Below are 21,433 nucleotides of genomic sequence, written 5' to 3' on the forward strand. Positions count from 1 at the left end.
TTGGTTAACTGATTCCTCAAGGCAAGTTGAAAATGACATCAAGAACTGCAAATTATGGAGTTAAATGTGCCGGTCAAGTTTTGTCATACGCGAGTCAAATTTTTTGCATTTTATTTTTTTTCCGAACTTTTCCAAATATAAATATGGGAAACGGGAGATCAAATTAAAAGATATATTTCGTCATTTGTTGAAAATGAAATTCTTTTTTTAAAATTTTAGATTGCTAAAACATGAATATTTTCGTCATTTAAAACACTTCTTTGATTGGAAATGTTACCAAGGATTGCGAAAATAAAGGCCAGTTAAGGGCTTTGAAGCCGGGTAAGGGAATGTGTATAATATATATATATATATATATATATAATTAATAAGCTAGGTGGTAAGTACAATAATATATATATATATTCTCTTGCGCCACTGCTGCAAGGAATGAGATTTGAATTCAACAAATTTTCTCTATTTGTATAAAGTTAATTTAAAGCTAATTAAAATTTAAATTTAAAATTATGAAAATTTAATTGCTGTATATTCATAAAAGATTATACTTAATGCTCTCTAATATATATATATATATATATATATATATATGGTGCCGCCGATTGCAGTAAAAATGGGAGATGTACACCTAGATGTTATAGAAGATATAAAAAATTTCAGCTTTTTTTTTACAGCTAATCCTTTTTGAATTGTGTGAGATACATACATACGTACAGACGTCACAGAAAAATCTCTTTTGAATCCATTTTACAATATGTTTTGGAAAAATGATTCCTTTATTCCGTTTGTTATTATGAATATCAATAATAATTATCAGTAATTCTAAGAATAAAGGTAAAATGTTTACCTTTTCAGAAGATCTTCTTTCATATAATCCAAATAATCCGGGTATGTTTTATTAACTGATGATAATCGATCTACTCATCACAAAAGAAAACACTTCTACAATGTAACATATTTTAATACACAACACTAACAGATTATGCAGATTATTATATATTATTAATATATTATTATAATTATACTGACAGATATACACATTCCAAAAGAGAATTTATGGATTGCATGTTGCATTTATACGTTCATTATTAGTTCTATTAAAGTTCAGTTTCTTTTTAAGCTACGCGTACGCTCAAATCATGTGGTCTTAATCGTTTGGCAAGAGTTTAAACGGCGAGAGTTTCAACACCGTTAATGCGTACACGCGTTTCGGGAAGGGGGTAGAAGATTGTTTAAATGGATTCGGGAACAATATATATTCGGGAACGATAAGTGATATTTCTGTTGAAATATGATACCCGAGATTTTTCGCGATTTCAAGATTTCCTTTACTTTGTTCAAGGAAGTAAAAATATTAAAAATATAAAACCAGAATGAAAACCAGTTGTATATTTTTTAAATAAATTAAAGCAATTTTATGCCAAATAGGAAAAAAAAACTGCATCATTACATTACATACAGCGCAGCCATCGCGTTAACTAAAATCGAACTTTTGTGCAATACGAAAGCAAAACGATCTCACAACAATTTATGCTTTGATTCATTTAATCTTAAACTGCGTATTAGAAAATTTCGATATTCATGTATCCCTCTAACAATTATTATACTTCAGTATTTTTATATCTGTAAAATTGCATGTTACTTAAAATGCTTAAATAAATAAAGAAGATTTATTGGAAATTGTGTTTCAGAATATGATGGAACGTCTCACTATAGAAAGACCCGAAAATCCTATTGATTTCCTTTACGGTTTGCTATTGAAAGGAGCTGTCTACGACGGTAAGCTGATAGATGAGAATATAGTAATAAAAAAGACAAAAATCTTTGGCATAATCTTTAAAATTCCATACTGATTGAGTAAATGAACAGTGTTTTGAACTTAACGTAAATTTAGAGTGTGTCAAGTTTTGCTTTGTAAAAAATTTATAATTAAACATATCGTTGATAGTATGGCTCTTAAAGATCTCTTTAAACAGATGAATAGGAGTCTTGTTAAGATAAATAGGAAATGCTAAGATATTGAGATAAAGGTATGAGTCTTGCTAACATAATGATAAGATAAAGGATATGGGTCTTTTTAAGATGAATATGATAAATAGAAAATATGCAGGAAAATAAATGTAAACAGAACATGGCGAAATTCTACTTAACAAGTGAAAAATATTGCAGATCAAGAGAATCACTCACAGACAAAATCGGGAGCCCTGATCAATCGAGTAGAAGCTCAACACATAAAACACATCACGACTCTTGATGACTTTAACTGATTTACGGCCGCTCCTAGCTTCTTATTTATACGGTTGGTCAAGTGGGAGGAGTGAGCACTTCTGGAAGCTTAAAATATCACTCCTAGGGCTTCAAAAATGGGCCCTCCTAAACCTTCTAGAATGTCGCCAAGTTGGTGAGAAAACTTAAATGTTGCCAATTTTTGGTAAATATGTTTTTGTCATATCTTCAGCTATTTTTCATACAATTCAACTATCTGTAGAATTAGATTTTTCCCAATGCCGGAAACATTCACGCATTACGTTACATAGCTTTACTGTCTTGCTCCTTTTCCTGCCATAATGCAAATTTTAGTGTAAACAGAGAGACAGAGAGAGAGTACTTAAAAGAAAATTCCTGATTGTTTAATCAGAGCGTGTTCCGCCTGCTGAATTTCACGTTATTTGCGCCTTACTGCGTGAAATAAATATTTACAAGTGTAAGAAGCGGCTAAAATTCAAATAAAAAAAAGAGAAATATTTTCTTTTTTTTTTTATTTTACGCCCAAAATGCGTTTTTCGACTTTTTGTGTTTTACCTTTATTTATTAAATATCATGTTAAAATCACATGAAATTCAACTCAACAGCAACATCACAAATACTTAAAAACGGCAAAACAGCATATCTTTAGAATTTCCGATACAGTCTCGCGCGCTGCAGGTAAAAATGTTTTTTTCTTTTCGTACATTGTTGTCTTTGCTCGTTTTGAAAATCTTTGAGTTTGTTAATAAAAAATTTGTTAAAGTTTTACGAAACTTGATGATAAAACAAATTCGAAATTCCAAAGTCGGGCTTCCAGGTGCCTTTGCTCAGTTGGAGGACTGTGTTATTCAAAATTTGATGGCTCTAGACACCGCTGTTTTTTCACAATGCCAGAAACATTCATGCATTACGTTAAATAGCTTTACTGTCTTGCTCCTTTTCCGTTTTCTTGCCATAATGCAAATTTTAGTTATCGCGTATTCAAATGATGTAAACAGACAGAGTACTTAAAAGAAGATTTCCGATTGTTTAATCAGAGCGTGTTCCGCCTGATGAATTTCACGTTATTTGTTTAAGCCAAATTGCGCGTTATTCATTCTGTGTAGCCTTTGTCTAATTTACCACTTAGCTTTAATTTGAATTCATTACTTTTTGAGTTACGCCATAAATGCTGGCTGGTTTTGCAAGCTCAAGAAGTGCCTTCTGTTAAATAATTGAGTTTTAAGTGAAGGATATTTTACACTCTTCTAATATTCTCTGTCTTATTACTGTAGATAGCGATAAGTCGCTTGGATTCAGCTTGGAATCTCGAATTAATTTATGCTTCCAAAGATGGTGAGTATTACGTATTTCCAGCGTCATTCTGACTAGAGGGCGCTGCGTTCGTCCTAATAGTCAGTGGCAGGCAGGATACTAAAGGTGTAAGACGTGGAAGGCAGAGATGCCTAATAATATATCTAATTGATTGAAATTTTCGTATAATTTCTTGTAAATAAATGTTGTTATTGTTAACAAAACCTCTTATTATCTCTTGGATGCACCTTTAGTCTCACAGAACCATTAGATGCATAATTGGTGCATCTTGTCCGCGAATGTGGAATACCGGAAGCAATTAGTCATCATTACTGGATTATATTTCTGAGAAGTTTGGATACTTTACGCACGCTTTTGGATACGTAACATTGCATACTGGACTGTGGAGGTAAGATCTTTTGAACTCACAAATTCTGAGTTAATATGGATAAGCTGTCGAAAATAATTGAAAAAAGAAGTAACGTTCGCGCTAGTGTTACTAAACTAGTTAAAAGAGGGCAGAAGCTTGATGAAGCCGTCGAAGACGTAAGTTCATTATCAGAACTACTGGAACTATTAGAAACGAAAGAGCAGATCTTGAAAAGCCATGATTTAGAGGTGGAAGCACTCATAGACGATCCGGAAAAATTTAAAGGTGAATTAAAGGCTTCGGAAGAATACGATGACAAAATATTGTTGGCTAAGATTAAACTAAAAAGCAAAATTAAAGAATTAGCAGCAGAAAATGTTCAGCGGACTTCTTCAGTTCTTAACACATCTAGTGTTTCGGAAAACACCGTTACGGCTTTAAAATTACCAAAGTTAGAAATTTCGCGATTCTCTGGTGATTCTGGAAAATTTATGGAATTCTTAAACACTTTTGATAGCGCAATCGGTTCAAACAATTCACTTACGAAAATTGAAAAATTCCAATATTTAAAATCCCTTCTTTCTGGTCCTGCATATAACGTTGTTTCGGGTTTTGAATTAAATGAGAAAAACTATGACTCATGTCTTGAGCTTTTAAAACAAAGGTATGGTAGAACTGATTCTATTATAAATTCTTACATGACTAAATTATTAAGCTTAGAACCTGTGAGAAGTTCGTCTAATGTTAAGGGTTTGCGTAAATTATACGATGAAATAGAAGTTAATATAAGAAATTTGCGTTCACTAAATGTAACGGAGGGTTCATATGGGCATTTATTGAATCCAATATTATTGAAGTTGCTACCACAAGATTTGGTGTTAGATTTTCACCGAAAACGAAACAGGGAAGTGAATTGTGAGGTTTCGGAAATTATTACGTTTTTGAGGAATGAAGTCGAATCTAGGGAAATTGCCGAAACTGTGATGAGCCCCCTAAAAAGTTACGAAACAAAACGATCCGTTTCCCAAAATTATCAAAGTGGTCAAACTTATCAGAAAAACTATTCAAAGCCTAAAAATATATCAACCGCTTCAGCGTTAAATACACAAATAAAAATGCTTGTTTATTCTGTGACGGTCATCACGATTCCGTAAGTTGTAAAAAATTGGATGTAGAACAAAAAATAAATAAGCTTAGGACTGAAGCTAGATGCTGGTGTTGTTTCCAGAAATATCACAGGTCTCGCGTATGCAGGGCAAAAATATCGTGTAAAAATTGTTTAAGCAATTTTCATCATGAGTCAGTGTGTAGAAAAAATAAACCCGTTAATGTTACTTTGAAAGGTTGTGAGAAGCAAGTGGAAAGCGAAACTGTTTTGAATGACTCACAATCTAAATCTAATAAAAGCGCCGAGAATATTTCTGTGTCTCATAGTAATATATGTACCAAAAATAAGCCCTTTTTACAAACAAGTACAGTTTTAGCCTGTTCGGATAAAAATTCAGTCTTAACTAATGTTATTTTAGACAATGGTAGTCATCGAAGTTTTATTTCATCTCGATTAGTTAAGGAATTAAAATTAAAGCCAATACGCTACGAAAGAATAGCTATTTTTGCTTTCGGAGACAAAATAGCACGTGAGAAGGAATACGGTATCGTTTCATTGACGTTGCGCAATAGGGATCAAAGTTCGAAATCGTACGAGTTAGAAGCTGTCATAACGGATTATATATCTAATTTGTCCTTGAAAATTCCTGATGTATCTATTCGCAATGCGTTGAAGGAAAGAGGTTTACTTTTGGCTGATTCATTTTCTGGCGACTGCCAGACGGAAATACTTATCGGATGCGATTCATTTTGGGATATTGTTTATGACGAGAGAGTAAAGTTAAATGAAAACATTACTGCGATAAATTCTTGTTTCGGTTGGTTACTTGCGGGAGTGAAAGGAAGTAATAAATTGACTAATAATTATGAAAATGTATGTTTAGTCATGGACTCTTCTTCCATTTTGTGCGATTTAAAAAAATTTGGGGAAATAGAAGAATTTCAGTCAGACAAGCAAAACTTTTCTGAATGGGACAATCAATTGATTGAAAAATTTGAAAATTCTCTGGAATTTAATGGGGAAAGGTACGTTTGTAGATTGATGTGGAAGGAAAACTTGGGACCTGCAGTTGGGTTGAATTCTAATTATGACGTTGCGAAAAAGCGTTTTGATTCGTTAAAGCAAAAACTAAATAAAAATCAAGAAATTTATGACCAGTATAAACAAATTATATCGGATCAGTTAGAATGTCAGATTGTGGGAAAATGTGTTAATGAAGATAAAAATTCAGGATATTATATGCCTCACAGAGCGGTAATTAGGGATGACAAGGAAACAACTCGAGTTAGAATTGTTTATGACTGTAGCAGTAAGGCTAATGAAAATAATAAATCTCTTAATGAGTCTCTAGAATCAGGAGTAAATCTTTATGCAAATTTATTGGACATAATTCTTAAATTTCGAGAATATCAAGTTGCATTTTGCGGAGATTTAGAAAAAGCTTTTCTTATGATAGAGATTGCGGAGGAAGATAGAAAATACCTTAAATTTTTGTGGCTTCCCGAAGAGGTAGGTGATTCAACCGAAACTCTCCATTTAAATCGTCTCCCATTCGGTTTAACTACTTCGCCATTTTCCTTGGCTTGCGTTTTGAAATTTCACATAAAGAAATTTAAGGAACATCATCCAAAATGTTATGACATGTTAAATTCTTTTCTTTATGTTGATGATCTCTGCTATGGAGCCAATACCGTTCGAGATGCTTATCATTTGACTTCTACGGCAATAGAGATATTAAAAGCAGCGGGATTTCATTTGAGGAAATTAAAAACTAATTGTCCGGAATTGTGTAAACTTTGGAATGAAAACGGATATGAGGAAAATACTGACTTCGGGCTAGGAACAGGTTTCTTGGGATTGAAGTGGGATCCGATTGAGGATAAAATTAAATTAGATTTAAGAGATGTTAGGGATTCCATTGATGCTAGAATCACCAAGCGTCACGTTTTGAGAGTTATTTCAAAGATATTTGATCCGTGTGGACTGATTAGTCCCTTTGTAATCACTGTGAAAATTCTTTTGCAAGAGATGTGGGAACGTGGTCTGCAATGGGACGAAGATTTGCCAAGTGACCTCCAAAATAAATGGAAAACCTGGTGTTCTGAACTTTGTGAACTTGAATCAGTATCTATTGAAAGAAGGTTTTTTGAAAGTGTAGAAATAAGTGAAGTTTCTCTTCATGTGTTTTGTGACGCCAGTCCCAAGGCATATGGGGCTGTTGCGTTCCTAAGGTACGTGAATTACAATGGCCAAATCAAAGTGAGCTTTATAATGTCAAAAAGTAAAGTTGCTCCTTTAAAAACTTTGACTCTTGCAAGATTAGAGTTAATGGCAGCTCTCCTCGCTGCACGTTTAGGAAATTATTTACAAGGTCTATTTCCTAATTTCGCGAAACAAATTTTCTTTTGGAGCGACTCTCAAATCGTCCTTCATTGGTTTAAAGGATCTTCTAAACAATGGAAACCATTTGTCGCCAACAGAGTAGCTCAAGTGCAGTCGCTGACTCTACCAGAGTGTTGGAACCATTGCAGTGGCTCCGACAATCCCGCAGACCTTACTACTAGAGGAGAATCGGCTAGGAGGATTCTTACAAGTTCTCTGTGGTGGTCAGGCCCTGTTTGGTTGTCTAAATCACTTCACTCGTGGCCCCTTCAAGAATCGCTACAACATTTTAATGACATCTGTGATGAACGCGTTATAGTGAAAGAGCGACGGACTGCACTGGTTAACTCCATGGTAACCAGTTCAGCTAATGGAAACTTACCTATGTCGTCGTTATTGGACGTTAATGACTTCAGCAAATTAAGTAGATTACTGCGTGTTACTGCTTGGATTAAAAGGTTTGTGCACAATTCTAAACCTAATTCTACAAAATTAAATGGACCTATATGTGCTCCAGAACTCGAGCAAGCTTTGCGTTTTTGGATCAAAGCTACTCAATTCAAGCATTATAGTACAGAAGTTACCCAACTTCTTTCTAAAGGAACTATCGATAAGAGTTCACGCATATTTAATTTGAATCCTGAACTTGATGATAATAACTTACTTTGTTTAAAGGGACGTCTACAGTTTTCAAGTAACGATATGCGAGCCAAACATCCTTGGCTTCTTCCATCTAATGATAAATTTGTTGAACTACTTATCTGTGATTCTCATACTAAAATGTGCCATTTAGGTGTTGATGAAACTTTAACACATTTACAAGAACAATTCTGGATTGTTAAAGGTCGTCAATTTGTGAAAAAAGTGTTAAATAACTGTCTGATTTGTAGACGATTCAGAGTGAAATCTGGAAGGCAGGTGGTTGCCCCTTTACCGCCTGATAGAATTCAAGAGCATCCACCATTTGATGTATGCGGTGTGGATTTTGCCGGACCATTTTTTGTTCGTGATTTTAATTCAAAGTGTTATTTACTTATATTCAGCTGTGCAGTGACAAGAGCTATCCACTTAGAAGTAGTTCTTAACATAAGTGCTGATTCCTTTTTGTTAGGATTCCGACGATTTGTTTCTCGTCGAGGATTATGTTCTACTATATATTCTGATAACGCCAAAGCTTTTAAAAAAGCAAATAGTGAATTGAAAAAATGGTGGAATCAGATAGATAATGATCAAGTTAAAAATTTGTTTGCTTCTAAAGGTATAGTTTGGAATTTTATAGTTGAAAAAAGTCCATGGTGGGGAGGTTTCTGGGAGAGACAGATACGAACGGTTAAAACCTGCTTAAAGAAAATTGTTGGACGATCCTCTCTATCTTTGAAGGAATTGGAAACTGTTTTTTCGGAAATTGAAGCTCTGGTTAATTCCAGGCCTATCACGTATCTGTACAACGAACCTACAGAACCCTCTCCACTCACCTCATCTCATTTTCTTATTGGTAAAAGATTGGTGTCTTTACCTGTAATAAAACATAAAAAGGAAAATTTAAATGTTAATAGGAATTCTTTGGTAAAGAAATATAAATATCAGCAAACACTTTTGAATCACTTCTGGAACAGGTGGAGAAAGGAATATTTACTTAATCTAAGATCAGCTTATATTTCTCCACAACCAGGTAAAATAGTTTCATTTAAAGTGAATGGTATTGTTTTGATTAATGATGAGCGTTATCCCAGAAATATGTGGATGATGGGAAAAATTTTAGAGCTATATCCAGGAAGAGATGGAAAAGTTCGTTCTCTTCTTATTCAGACTCCTAAAGGACAAATAAAACGCTCAGTACAACTTGTGTATAATTTGGAAATTAATCCTTAATTGTGTTAGTTTAATTGAGTTGCAACCTGTTAATGTTCTATCTGTGTATTAATTATAGTTTAATTGTGCTTATATTTTAATGCTTGATATTTGAACAATTTTCTTTGGAAGTTAAAAGTGTAATTTGTTTTTGTATGTTAAGTCACTGAATAATTTTGAAGCTTTGTATTTGATATAATATGCTATTTATATTTTTATTCTTGTAATTTTAAATGGTTCCTGAATGTAAATTTAGTTGAAATTCAATGGTAAGTGAACTCAAGTGAGTTCAGGTGGGGAGTATTACGTATTTCCAGCGTCATTCTGACTAGAGGGCGCTGCGTTCGTCCTAATAGTCAGTGGCAGGCAGGATACTAAAGGTGTAAGACGTGGAAGGCAGAGATGCCTAATAATATATCTAATTGATTGAAATTTTCGTATAATTTCTTGTAAATAAATGTTGTTATTGTTAACAAAACCTCTTATTATCTCTTGGATGCACCTTTAGTCTCACAGAACCATTAGATGCAAAAGTGAGACTTTGGAATACAATCTCTTATTTTTTATCCTTCTGGTTCCGATTAGATATCTGGTATACCTGGAATACATATGACATGTGACATGTAATACATACATGTGACTTGCTGTCAATTTAAATGCTGGATATATATATAAATGTTATTCTAATAAGTAACAATAAATTTCTAATCTAATAATAAGTCATTCATCAATGTGTAGAATATAAAATAAATGAAGGTATGGGATATAATAAAGGGTATATGCTTATATGAAATTTACATCCACCGTATGTATAATAATTGACAGTTCTTTACTTTATTGATTTTAGTTCCAAAAGTCTATGTTATTGGTCCTCCTACAGTTGACCGTAAATTAGTTTGTACTACGCTAGCTTCGAAACTGAACCTGGTGTATATAAGTTGCACTAGTTTAAAAGAAGATTTGCAATTGGATCTCTCATCAAAGGAGGTATGAAAGATTTTCTTTCATTTATTTGAAATTAAACGGCACTGCGATTTTTTTATGCTTTCATCTAAAAGCGACTGCTCAGTATGAGAACTGATACAAATTATTAAAATTCTTATTACGTTTATGTAATAAAACAAAAATTTATTTTTAAGTGTTCTTTTTATAGCATTCATAAGGCTGCAACGAATTATTGATTTGATACGTATTACCATTTGCAATGCTTCAAAATTATAGCTTATAGAGTGATATTTTGTATTCCAAATAAATATAATATTAAATCCATTTAAATAAGAAGAGTTTAAAAAAGAAGTATATCCATTAAAATAAGAAGGAAAAAGAATCGTGAAACTTTATGAAATGTTGGTTAACGAAGAAACCAGCGGCTGCCTAGGATTAATTTCTTCACCAAGGGTGTGTTTCGCCAAGCTATTAGTCTAAATGGAAGCCTTTCTAAAAACTGTGAAAACTGAGCGTAGTAATTAGTGAAAAGTGAAATTACTAATTAGTGAAACTAAATTGATGATTAGTGAAAAAGGAACTTACTAATGAGTGAAACTAAATTAATGATTAGCGAAAACTGAACTTACTAATTAGAGAAACTAAATTGATGATTAGTGAAAACTGAATTTACTAATGAGTGAAACTAAATTGATGATTAGTGAAAACTGAACTTACTAATTAGAGAAACTAAATTGATGATTAGTGAAAACTGAACTTACTAATTAGGGAAAATTGATGATTAGTGAAAACTGAACTTACTAATTAGTGAAACTAAATTGATGATAAGTGAAAAGTGAACTTACTAATTAGAGAAACTAAATTGATGATTAGTGAAAACTGAACTTAATAATTAGTGAAACTAAATTGATGATTAGTGAAAACTGAACTTACTAATTAGTAAAACTAAATTGGTGATTAGCGAAAACTGAACTTACTAATTAGAATTCCCTATAAAGTGTGAAATGCTGCCATACATTATTTTTTATCAAAATGCACGGAAACATTTGGTGGCAACAACCTTTTATTTCTGCTGCCATACATTTTTTATGTATTCGCAATATTATTTCTTTAAAAATAATACAAAGAGATAATATTTCGTGGCAACGTCCTTTTATTTCTGTTGCCATACTTTTTTTATATTCGCTATATTTATTTCTTAAAAATAATACGTAGAGATAACATTTAGTGGCAACATTCTTTTGTCTGCATTGCCATACATTTTTTTACATTCATTATGTTATTTCTTTAAAAATAGTGTATAGCGATAACATTTAGTGGCAACATATGAAAAGTGATACGGATAAAAAAAGTGAGGTTTAAGACTAATAGGACCTCTGTTTCTAAAATTCAGGGAAACTGATTAAAATTAAGTTTTTCTGTGTACTTTTATAATATATATATAGGAACAATACAAGTATCTTGAAACGCGACGTTTCCAGTTCGTCAGGTGTAGTCACAGCGCACTTTAGAAGGTCTGACAACTAAAATTCCAATAAATTGAAATCGAAGAAAAACAAAGCGCAGAGTCCCGATGCCTTTTGCTTAGCGTGGATTTCACCAAGGAAGATAATTTTGGGCTAATCGGATAGCGGCAAATCATGTGATCAAGGATTTTTTTTTATTCGTTCCATACTGTTCTAATAATAGCTTAAAGTGATGGTTAAACTTGTGACCACTTCCCGACTTTCGCTATTTAGTCATCATATTTTCATTATTTTAATTTCAAGATACTGATAATTTCCATCCGTGTTTGACGAATTCCATAAAGTACTGATAATTTTCATCCGAATGCAAGTATGTTTGACCAATTCCGTACGTACTGATAATTTTCATCCGAGTGCAAGTTTGATGAATTCCATACGTACTGATAATTTTCATCCGAGTGCAATTATGTTTGACGAATTCCGTACGTATTGCGATTATACAGAAAAAGATAACCCAATTATCTGGAGTTGAAGATTGGATACTAGATTTTCACTTTATATGTACATTTCTGAAATTCGTTGACATTTTGCCATTGTATTAAAACTTTACTCTATTTTCGAAGTCAAAATAGAAATTAATTTTCAAAAGTTTCAGGACGACAACGTTTTATTGCATTGTTATAGATATAACAATAGGTTAGAAAAACGAATTACAACAATACAGTAATTCGTTTTTCTAACATACATATTAAAGTTTAACCCACATTTACTAATGTTTATGCAACTGACTGAAGCATTTTCGTACATACTTGCGCATTTATTTAGACAATTTCAGAGTTATCTCCTTCAGCTTGGGCAGATCTGGTTCAGAAACGCGTAGAAATGCCAGACTGTGTCCAAAACGGATGGATACTGGAAGCCTTTCCCAAGACCCGTAGCCAGGCGTTTGCTCTCAGGAAAAATGGAATCTTTCCAACTCATATTGGTAATGGATTTTTAAGTTTAGATTAACATTTTGTTATTTCGAAACGATTTTAAATATTTTCATTTTAAAATTTTCAGCTTGTATGTATTACTATTTTAGTTTGTTGCTTCGAAGATATTCAAACATTCCATTTCTTAAAGAGGGATTTTGGTACTTTTGCGTTAAGACGCCACCGTAAAAGGAAATAGACATACCTAAATCGTGTGGCGTGTAAATAAACCACGCCAGGTCTTGAAGCCCCATAAGGCTCGCAGAGAAATTTTCAAATTAAAATACGCGTTTTGAAATTCTACTCTGTTTTCAAAAATGTGCCTGCAGTTAAAGTAGTGAAATCTGAATAGAGGAATATGGTAGTGCAACTTGAGGATTTTGGAGGATATATACAAGATACAATATATATATGTATGTATGTATGTGTATATATATATATATATATGTATGTATGTATGTGTATATATATACATATATGTATGTATGTGTATATATGTATATATATATATATCAAGCAAGGTAGTAATTACAATACTGAATGACCAATTTGGTCTAGAAAACATCTTGCGCAGTATGCTGCAAAATAAGTAAATTAGAAATTGTAGTAAGCTCGCCTAAAAGTTACCAGGAGCTGTTGCTCCAAAAAGTTCAACACGTTTTAAAAAAATTAATACATATGAAAATCAAACCATTAAACATGTAAAACATTAAAAAACAAAATCAGATAAAAAAGTAAGCGGAAAATGGTAAATTAGCCTAACTCGACTTCCAAACTGGCTTTTCAAGGGAAATTTTATTTGTTTGAACGTCGAATCAAGCTAACCCTATTACGCGTTTCGCCGAAACAGACAATTGAAACTTTTTCGCTACAAATTTTTTTAATTTAGACAAAGTGTCTTGGAAAATTTTAATAGTCTCAATTCTCTGTTCCAATTTCCCGACGCGTCCGCACAAAATGACACATTAAGGTGTTAAAATATGTAAAACCTATTCCGATACATCTTAAATCTAGACTAAAATCAAAATAAAAATAAAAATAAAAATAAAAACAAAAATAAATAGCGGTCTGCTATTAGTCCTAAATATACAAAAACATACGGGCTGGGCCTGCAAGCTTAAAGATTTATAATTTTATATATTTTAGAAATCTGTAATGAAAATCTGTAATTAAAATAAAAGAAAATTAAGATGAAAACCAACAAATTGGGTCTTGCTAAGACCAAGAAAATGTTGTAACAAAAGAAACAAAAAACTGACTGTGGCGATGCAGAGCTCTCCCTCTTAAAACTATGTTGAAAAGTAGTTGTAATTCCCTTCTGTGTACTTCAGTCGTGTGACGTATGTAGGGGGGAGCGATGTTCTGTGGGCATCAGCCAATACGAAAAGATTGTCCGTTAGCTGCAACTCGTCTCATTATCGAAGGGGGTCGGAAAACTCGGAAAAGCGTGAAAAGATTTCAAAATGGCTTCTGACATGTAGTTGGAAGAAAAAATTGTGACTGAAAGTGAAAATGGCTAATTCAACTAAAACTACAAAACTTGGCCACAAAAGCAAAGCAAGAGTAAAAGGAAAAAACAGTCATTTGTTAAAAAAGTCGTAATTCTTCAAGCTAGCGGGCGATCAAGCTACTATGAAAAACGAAAAGGCCCGATTTGTTAATAAAAGCAGTAAAATTGGCCATTATAGAAATTTAAAACTATTTACACAATAGTATTTAAAAGTAAAGTGCCAAAATTTTGGCCAAAACTTTTAAATACTATTGTGAATCCAGATAATACTATTGTGAAAATTTTGGAGGAAAGAGAATGAATAAACAAGAATTATCTGTACATTTTTACATTAGATTCTCTGAATCAGTCATCCATCTTAAACCGTCCTTCGGGCTTTAGGTATAAAATATCATTATCTAATTCAAAAAATCTAAAAATAGGTAAGGCTAATGCCAGCTTTTTTTTAGAGTATTTTTAATTATTTTATGAGGAATTAGGTTACTTTTCAAAATAGTTACGAAGTATAGTATTTCTTCTTGTAAGTGTTTCGCAGTATTGCAGATTCTTTTTATTCTGAGTAGCTTTGAATAAATTGTGTTACGTATGAATCTTTTGGAAATATTTGAATTTCAGTTAGTTAATTTAAGTGTGGAAAAATTAAATTCTCTTTTTTTGTCGTAAACTTTAATAAAATTGTAATCTATAATATGTAAATCAAGGTAGACTACATTATGCTGTTCTGTATTTGTTTTATTTAGTTTTAAGCATGCAGGGTAGATATTAGCTACTTCTATTTTGTTGTACACACACACCGCATACATCGTGTCAACAAGTTTTTTACCCGGCCCTTAAATTCGCAGCCGTTGGTAGTAGACGAACGTAAAAAACAAGTAAGGACTTTGCGAACACGTCTTATATATCTATATAAACTTATGTAAGATAAAAATATGTAAATCAGCTTTATAATTTAATTTGGTAATAGTTTCTTAATTTTTAATTTGAGTATTTCGTATCTTTTAATTTGAGTATTTCGTAAAAATAATAACAGCATTTCTGTGCTGTGCCATTTCTAGATAAATCTGTGACGCATCACTTGCGTGACGCAGTGACGTAGCTGAATCGGAACCCAAACTCAAAATTTCAAGAAATGAAACTTTTCTGACCTAAATCAAAACCTTCCTCTCGGCGATCTTCCATATTGGATAAATGCTCTCTTCTATCGCAATAGTATCAAAATGTAAATGTTCTGGAAATAGACACGATTAGAATGCCAAGTCCATTGTGGCCACAAATGTGTTGAAGTAAAAATGAAGATATAATATAACTCGGTTACCGAGTTTCCTAATCACTACAGGTCAAATATTTTAGCATATTACGTAATCAGAAGTCTTCCTCTTCAGCATTAATTCAGCTCTTTAAAATGTTTTTGTTTCAGTACATTATATGCAATTTTTTATTGTAAAAACTTTTTTTAGTCTTTCCTAAATCTATTTTAATTTTTTTTGAAGTTTATATTGTTGTAGTTATTACAGTAGGTTTTTTTCGCGTTAACTTTTACAGCTTTTATATTGTATTATTGTTTATACTTGGCATACCTTTTTTACTCTGGAACTGCAGTATCAAATGTGCTTTAAAGCATATATATTGTTGCGCTTTTCTTTTCTGACACCAATTGTTACGTTATTTTCTTCCTTCACGTTCGTACGGGGTTCGTGAGGATTTGGAGTGGATAATGACAATACTACTTGATGAAGTATCAAATCCACACTTTATTTACCAGTATTGTCAGGACAGCTCCAAAACACGTTTCTACAGTCGTCGATGGGCTACTATAAACACGCCGACACGATCAGCGACACAACCTCCAGGTTATTAGGCTATCACGGTGGAGACAGCTTCAACGGCAAAGCACTAGAGTTCAGCTCCCGACTCTGCTTGGTCGTTCTCGGAACTCCACGTACTGTCGAGACTCACCACGCTACAACTCGCGATGCACTGGACGACATACAGAGCACAGCTCCCGACTCTTCGGTTCAATCGTTCCCGGAGCTCAACACGCTTTCTCGACGATGCACTAACTGCGATACATTACGAGACTCTTTCGGTGCACTCGACGACTCACTCGGCACTCGCTGCCCGGTTGTCAACTCGATCGACTCCGCAGGAATTGACTCGCTAGACGAGACACCAACTCGATACTAACTGACTGCGGACCAGCAGGGTTTATATAGCTTTCGGCTTGTGTTCGAGAACATTCTGAGCTGTACCGGTAAGAATTCGTTCCAAATGGTTCTCCATCCGTCCATCGTACATCGCCAATTTTGTCGCCAGATGTCGCCAAAGGTGGCAACTTTGCCGTCCTTTGCCATTTTATGGCAACCCTAAAACTGCTTTGCGGGGAAGCCATCTTACCGCGCCTGTACATTTCGTAACAATATATATATATATATATTTGCATAATATATATATACACATACATATATATATAGGCTGGTAATAAAAAATTTATGGGAAAAATGTTTAGGCTTGTTAAGAGGGGACCAAAATAAGCACATTCTGAATAAGAATGTATATGCAGAAATGACATGTTGAGGTAGTACACGCCGCTGATGAGCGGTAGATAAAAGCGTTCTAATGGTGCAAATCATCATTTCCCGTACGGATTTCAACGTTATGCATCGCTACACAAATATGAAGATCGATGTATGCATTTTATCTATGGGTTTGCTCAAGAAAGGCACTCAGGATTCGCTCTTTATATTTTCTTTGAATAACTGCTGCGTATTAGCCGCAGCCCCATTGATAAAATGCTTGTCATCAAATTCCACAATGCAAACCGCACGGGTAGTGACGATTTACGTTCGCAGAGCGTTTTTACCTGCCGCTCAAAAGCCCTTTATACCGCCTAAGAGCGCCATTTCTGCGCACAGGTTCCATTACAAAATATTATTTAGATCCCCTCTATCTGCTTTACATTTTTGTCAGATATTTTTGAATAACTCTGTGTAATCGTAATTTTTTTTTTTTTTTTAGTTTCGAAATTCATATCTGAATGAATTTTTTGTTGATTATTTCACATACAAGCACAGCCACGTATATATGCTAATTTTATAAATTGTTTCAAAAGAATAAATTGAATAAATACAAATTTAATTAATTGTTTGCGCCATTGCTGCAAGGAATGAAATTTTAACAAAAATGTATAAACGTAAAAAAGCAAATTTAAAGTTAAAATAATGTGCAAACATATAAAAGAATTAATTTTCGAACTAATTTACAATATCATTTAAATTCAGATTGCATAAGTTTAAATCAAGTGCAAAAACAAAACATGAAAATAAATTCACCAGTTTAGCAAATTAAAATTAATCTAAAAAATTAATCTAAAATTTTTTTTTAAATGCATAAGTGAATGACTGTTGAGCAGGCAGGAGACAGACTTATCAAGGGGACGTTGCCTCTTAACCTAACTCTTCAATCATTCAATTCGTGTTTCGTCATTCATGCAAGCAAGGGTAAAAGTCAAAACCAAAAGTAGTGAAGAATGTCCAAAAAGAAATAGCAACTAAGTGGTACCTTGAGTAATTAGCAATTAAAATTAAAGGCTGAAGGAAAATGAAGTATTTGAGATATAAGCAATGAAAAGTTTAGTATTAAATTAAACTTTTTTAAAAAATTAAATTTTTCAGAAAAATTAATTTAGAAACCCTTGTTTACAGAAACCTCCCCGACACGAATATGCATATTAATCAAAAAGAAACTAAAAAGAACTAGAGAAATTAATAAGGAAATAGACAAATTAATATAAACCAATAAGTAACTAAAAAGAACTAATTCATAATTTATAAAAAACAAATATATACTTAAAAATAATTACATATCTAGAAAATACTTTAAAACTACATAAAAATTACTTAAAAGCAAGTACATAGTAAGTTTTAATACTAAGTTTTAATACTAACTTACCTACCATATACGCGTTGGGGTCTGCAAAAGTATTTCCTAAGTGATGTAAGTGTGTTCTGCAAATTATATAGATGGCGCTAATGTAAGTAAAGTTGAGTGCCAAGCTGCTATCTTTAATATTAAAATATTTAAATAATATAAATCTAGAAAAAATCAAAGAATATCCTAAAAGTATGTAATTCAAGTTTTAATTTTATCTGACCAACTCTTTATGGTAGGGAGTTTAGTAGCTGAGCCAATCAAGTGGTTATTGTGAATTAATAAATGTAAACTTGTTTGTAATGCTAAATGTGTGTTCTGTTGCAAAATTGTGTAAATAATGCAAATAATATTAAGTGAAAAAATTATTTTTTTGTGAAAATTGCAAATTAAAATTAATTAAGTAAAACTAAAATGTTTTAAAATTTTAAAAAAGTTTTTAAGTAAAATTTAAATTTTAATTTAAAAAGTCTTAAAATGTCTTTAAATTCCCCAAATTTTCTTAAAGTAAAATTTAAATTTTGAAAAGAAATCCTTAAAAAAATTCTTTAAAAATTTTAGAAATTTTCTAGTAATTTCCCAGACATTTGCCAAAAATTACTTACTTTTTTACGTTTATACATTTTTGCTAATTTTATAAAGGTTTTTGAATATATTCTACTTGCTGGAATGAAAAAAAATTCTTTCTTTGCAGTCACGATTGAAGATCCAGTCTTTGCATCTCGTGTCACTTTACGTAAGTTATCAAAGTTTATTAGAGGAATACTTGTCATTTTAGTTTTAAACAAATGTTGTTTTCCAAGTTTTGCCTTTTTATTTGTTTTATCATGATAATCATGCATTCAGAATTTGATAATCGGTTAGTCTGTTTGCTTTAGGTTCTGCAAGCCGTATTTTATTTATCTTTTCTTAAAAATAAAAGGGATATTTTGTAAACCATTGATTAGATAAGCTTGAAATGCTTTCTGTCAACATTAACTGTGTTATTTTTATCTCTTTTGAATTTTTTTCCCCGGCTACATTGGAGTGATACACTTAAATAGCAAATAATATTATCACTTTCTTCACGTTTTTGAACTATAATCTATGAAAGAAAACGAAAACGAAAACAGACCTTTGGTCTCTCTGATAAAAAAATGTTGATGTCTGATAAAAAGCAAAACAATTCATTAAGAGAATATTGAAAAGAGAAAAGGGCATGCACAGTTAGATAAAACTGATGCATTTGATAAAAAATATGAAAGGCTTCCTTGCCATCATATTTTACAAACAAATGCGCCTTTATGAAAGTACACCATGCTGGTTTTTTAATTTACCATGTCAAGAGACCGCCATCTGCTGTTTTTGGAGCATTGGTTTAGAAATAATAATAATAATAATAATAAAAAAAAACCTGAAAAGTTTCAGATTTTAAATTACATCGAAAGGGGCGTTTTTTTTAACACTTTGTGTGTTACCCTTTTTTTTTTTTTTTTTTTTTATTAAATATCATGTTCTTCGCACTTAAACCATAAAATTCAGTTCAATAGCAATATCGCAAAATAATTTTAAAATAAACATATCTTTAGAATTTCCGATCCACAGTCTCGCGTGCTGGATATAAAAATGTTTTTTTTTTCTGTACAACGTTGCCATTGCTCGCTTTGAAATCCTTGAGTTTGTTAATCAAAAATTCGTTAAAGTTTTTCAAAATATGAAATCGATAATAAAACAAATTTCAAATTTGGGCTTCCAGATGCCGATATTTACAGGAGGATTACGTTATTCAAAATTTGACGGCTTTAGGTACCGTTGTTTTATCACAATGCGAGAAACATACATACATTTATGCAGATTCTTCATTATTTAATTTATTTAAATATAATACAGGGCGATAATATTTGGTGGGAACAATTTGAAAAGTGAAATAAGGCTTGCAGTTTAGTGAGACATGTATATCTCATTAGTATCAAAGGGCTAAATGGGGAAGAATGTAAGGTGTATTCTCCCTCTTTGTTAGGTGCCTTAACAGTATAATTGGAAAGAATGTCTGACTGGCAGTTAGGAGCTTGAGAGTTCGAATCCTGGCGAGGGCACTGCTTATTTTTCTTGTTCCAGCTCTGAATTAAATCTAATGACTGGATAACCCTACAGTCATTAGATTTAATTCAGAGCTGATTATTAGATTTAATTCATTAGATTTAATTCAGAGCTGATTATTAGATTTAATTCATTACATTTAATTCTACATAGTATATCTGTGTCTCTTTAGCTCTTTAAGAACTTTGCATTTAATAGCTCGGTTAAGAAATACTTCAAAGTGCTAAAATAAACTTATTTATCATGTTATTTAACAAATACCCTTTAAATAATAAAATTATTTTCATATAATGCAGAGTGCTGTCCGCAAGTTTCTGAGGTATTGAAATCTGAAGAATTACAAGAAATGTTGGACTTTTTGGGACAGAAAGAACTTATTTTGGATCTTCATAAAAGTACTTACTCAAAGAGCTTTCAAATCGGAACCAATGTAAATGATTCTTTGGAGAAAGGTGTGTAAAGATCTTTTCAAAATGTTTGTTGTAGCTATAAACTGACACTAAAATGTTTAATTTATTCTAAATGGAAAATTAAAAACATTTATTTTAAGTTTAAGCTATTTTTCCTGTCAAGCCTTTACTTTCCCCTGGAATTGCCAATGCCAGAGTATGTAAATTTTAGTAGAACGCGCAGAGTATTCAAATTTTTAGCAGAAGTAATTTGAGTTAAATAGAAGGGAAACGAGATTAAAAGGTGTGCTTCTTGATTCACGAGCGTGAAGGTTGCTTTGGTAGAAGTGTAAGAACCGCGCGTTTCGGCCTGTGTGCCTTTCGGCAGTTAGTTGAATTCTTTCAACGTCTTAATCAGAAAGTTTGCTGAATCTCAGCTGTATCTTAGAACGCGGTTAAGATAGTTACAATTATAGAGCCTCGTAGATAGTGACTTCGTTAGTTATGCATCCTGTTATTTATTTTTAGTTGTACTTTTCTATTTTTTGTTACACCGCCGGGTCGGCGTAGTTTGTGAGCGTCAAGTGAACGCAACTGTAAGTTCTAAAGTGAAATAAAAAGGGATTAAATCCTTCTTACGAGTTTGTGTAACTTCCAGTTCATAGCAGTCACTACTACTGTTGCGGCCAAGTTGGGACCACGCAACATCACAAACTTAAACGCAACCTTTAGATGAGAAGTTTTCATCTGATAGTTTAGGATAGAATGTTATACACAAAACTCATCGACTTCACAATACTGAAATAAAATATATGATGCAGAAAAACTTAGAAGCAGATGGGCAGATTATAAAATGGCTTAAAAATAACTTCATATTAAGACTACGTTCGATACC

The 21,433-nt window shown here is 32.4% G+C and overlaps 1 protein-coding gene across 1 annotated transcript in view; it reads left to right on the forward strand.

Annotated features, from left to right (window-relative positions):
• The first annotated feature begins 1,663 nt into the window (after positions 1-1,663).
• Positions 1,664-21,433, forward strand: part of LOC118197666 (adenylate kinase 8-like) — a 37,449-nt gene continuing 17,679 nt past the window's right edge. The window contains exons 1-5 of the mRNA XM_035369200.2: positions 1,664-1,776; positions 10,096-10,235; positions 12,485-12,644; positions 18,765-18,806; positions 20,446-20,601. Of these exons, the coding sequence (XP_035225091.2) occupies positions 1,692-1,776; positions 10,096-10,235; positions 12,485-12,644; positions 18,765-18,806; positions 20,446-20,601 (583 nt within the window). The 5' untranslated portion in view covers positions 1,664-1,691. The remainder of the gene's footprint in view (positions 1,777-10,095; positions 10,236-12,484; positions 12,645-18,764; positions 18,807-20,445; positions 20,602-21,433) is intronic.

This window comes from Stegodyphus dumicola, chromosome 8, assembly GCF_044657685.1.
Source record: "Stegodyphus dumicola isolate Sdum_Otavi_A_Nest chromosome 8, ASM4465768v1".
NCBI lineage: Eukaryota > Metazoa > Arthropoda > Arachnida > Araneae > Eresidae > Stegodyphus > Stegodyphus dumicola.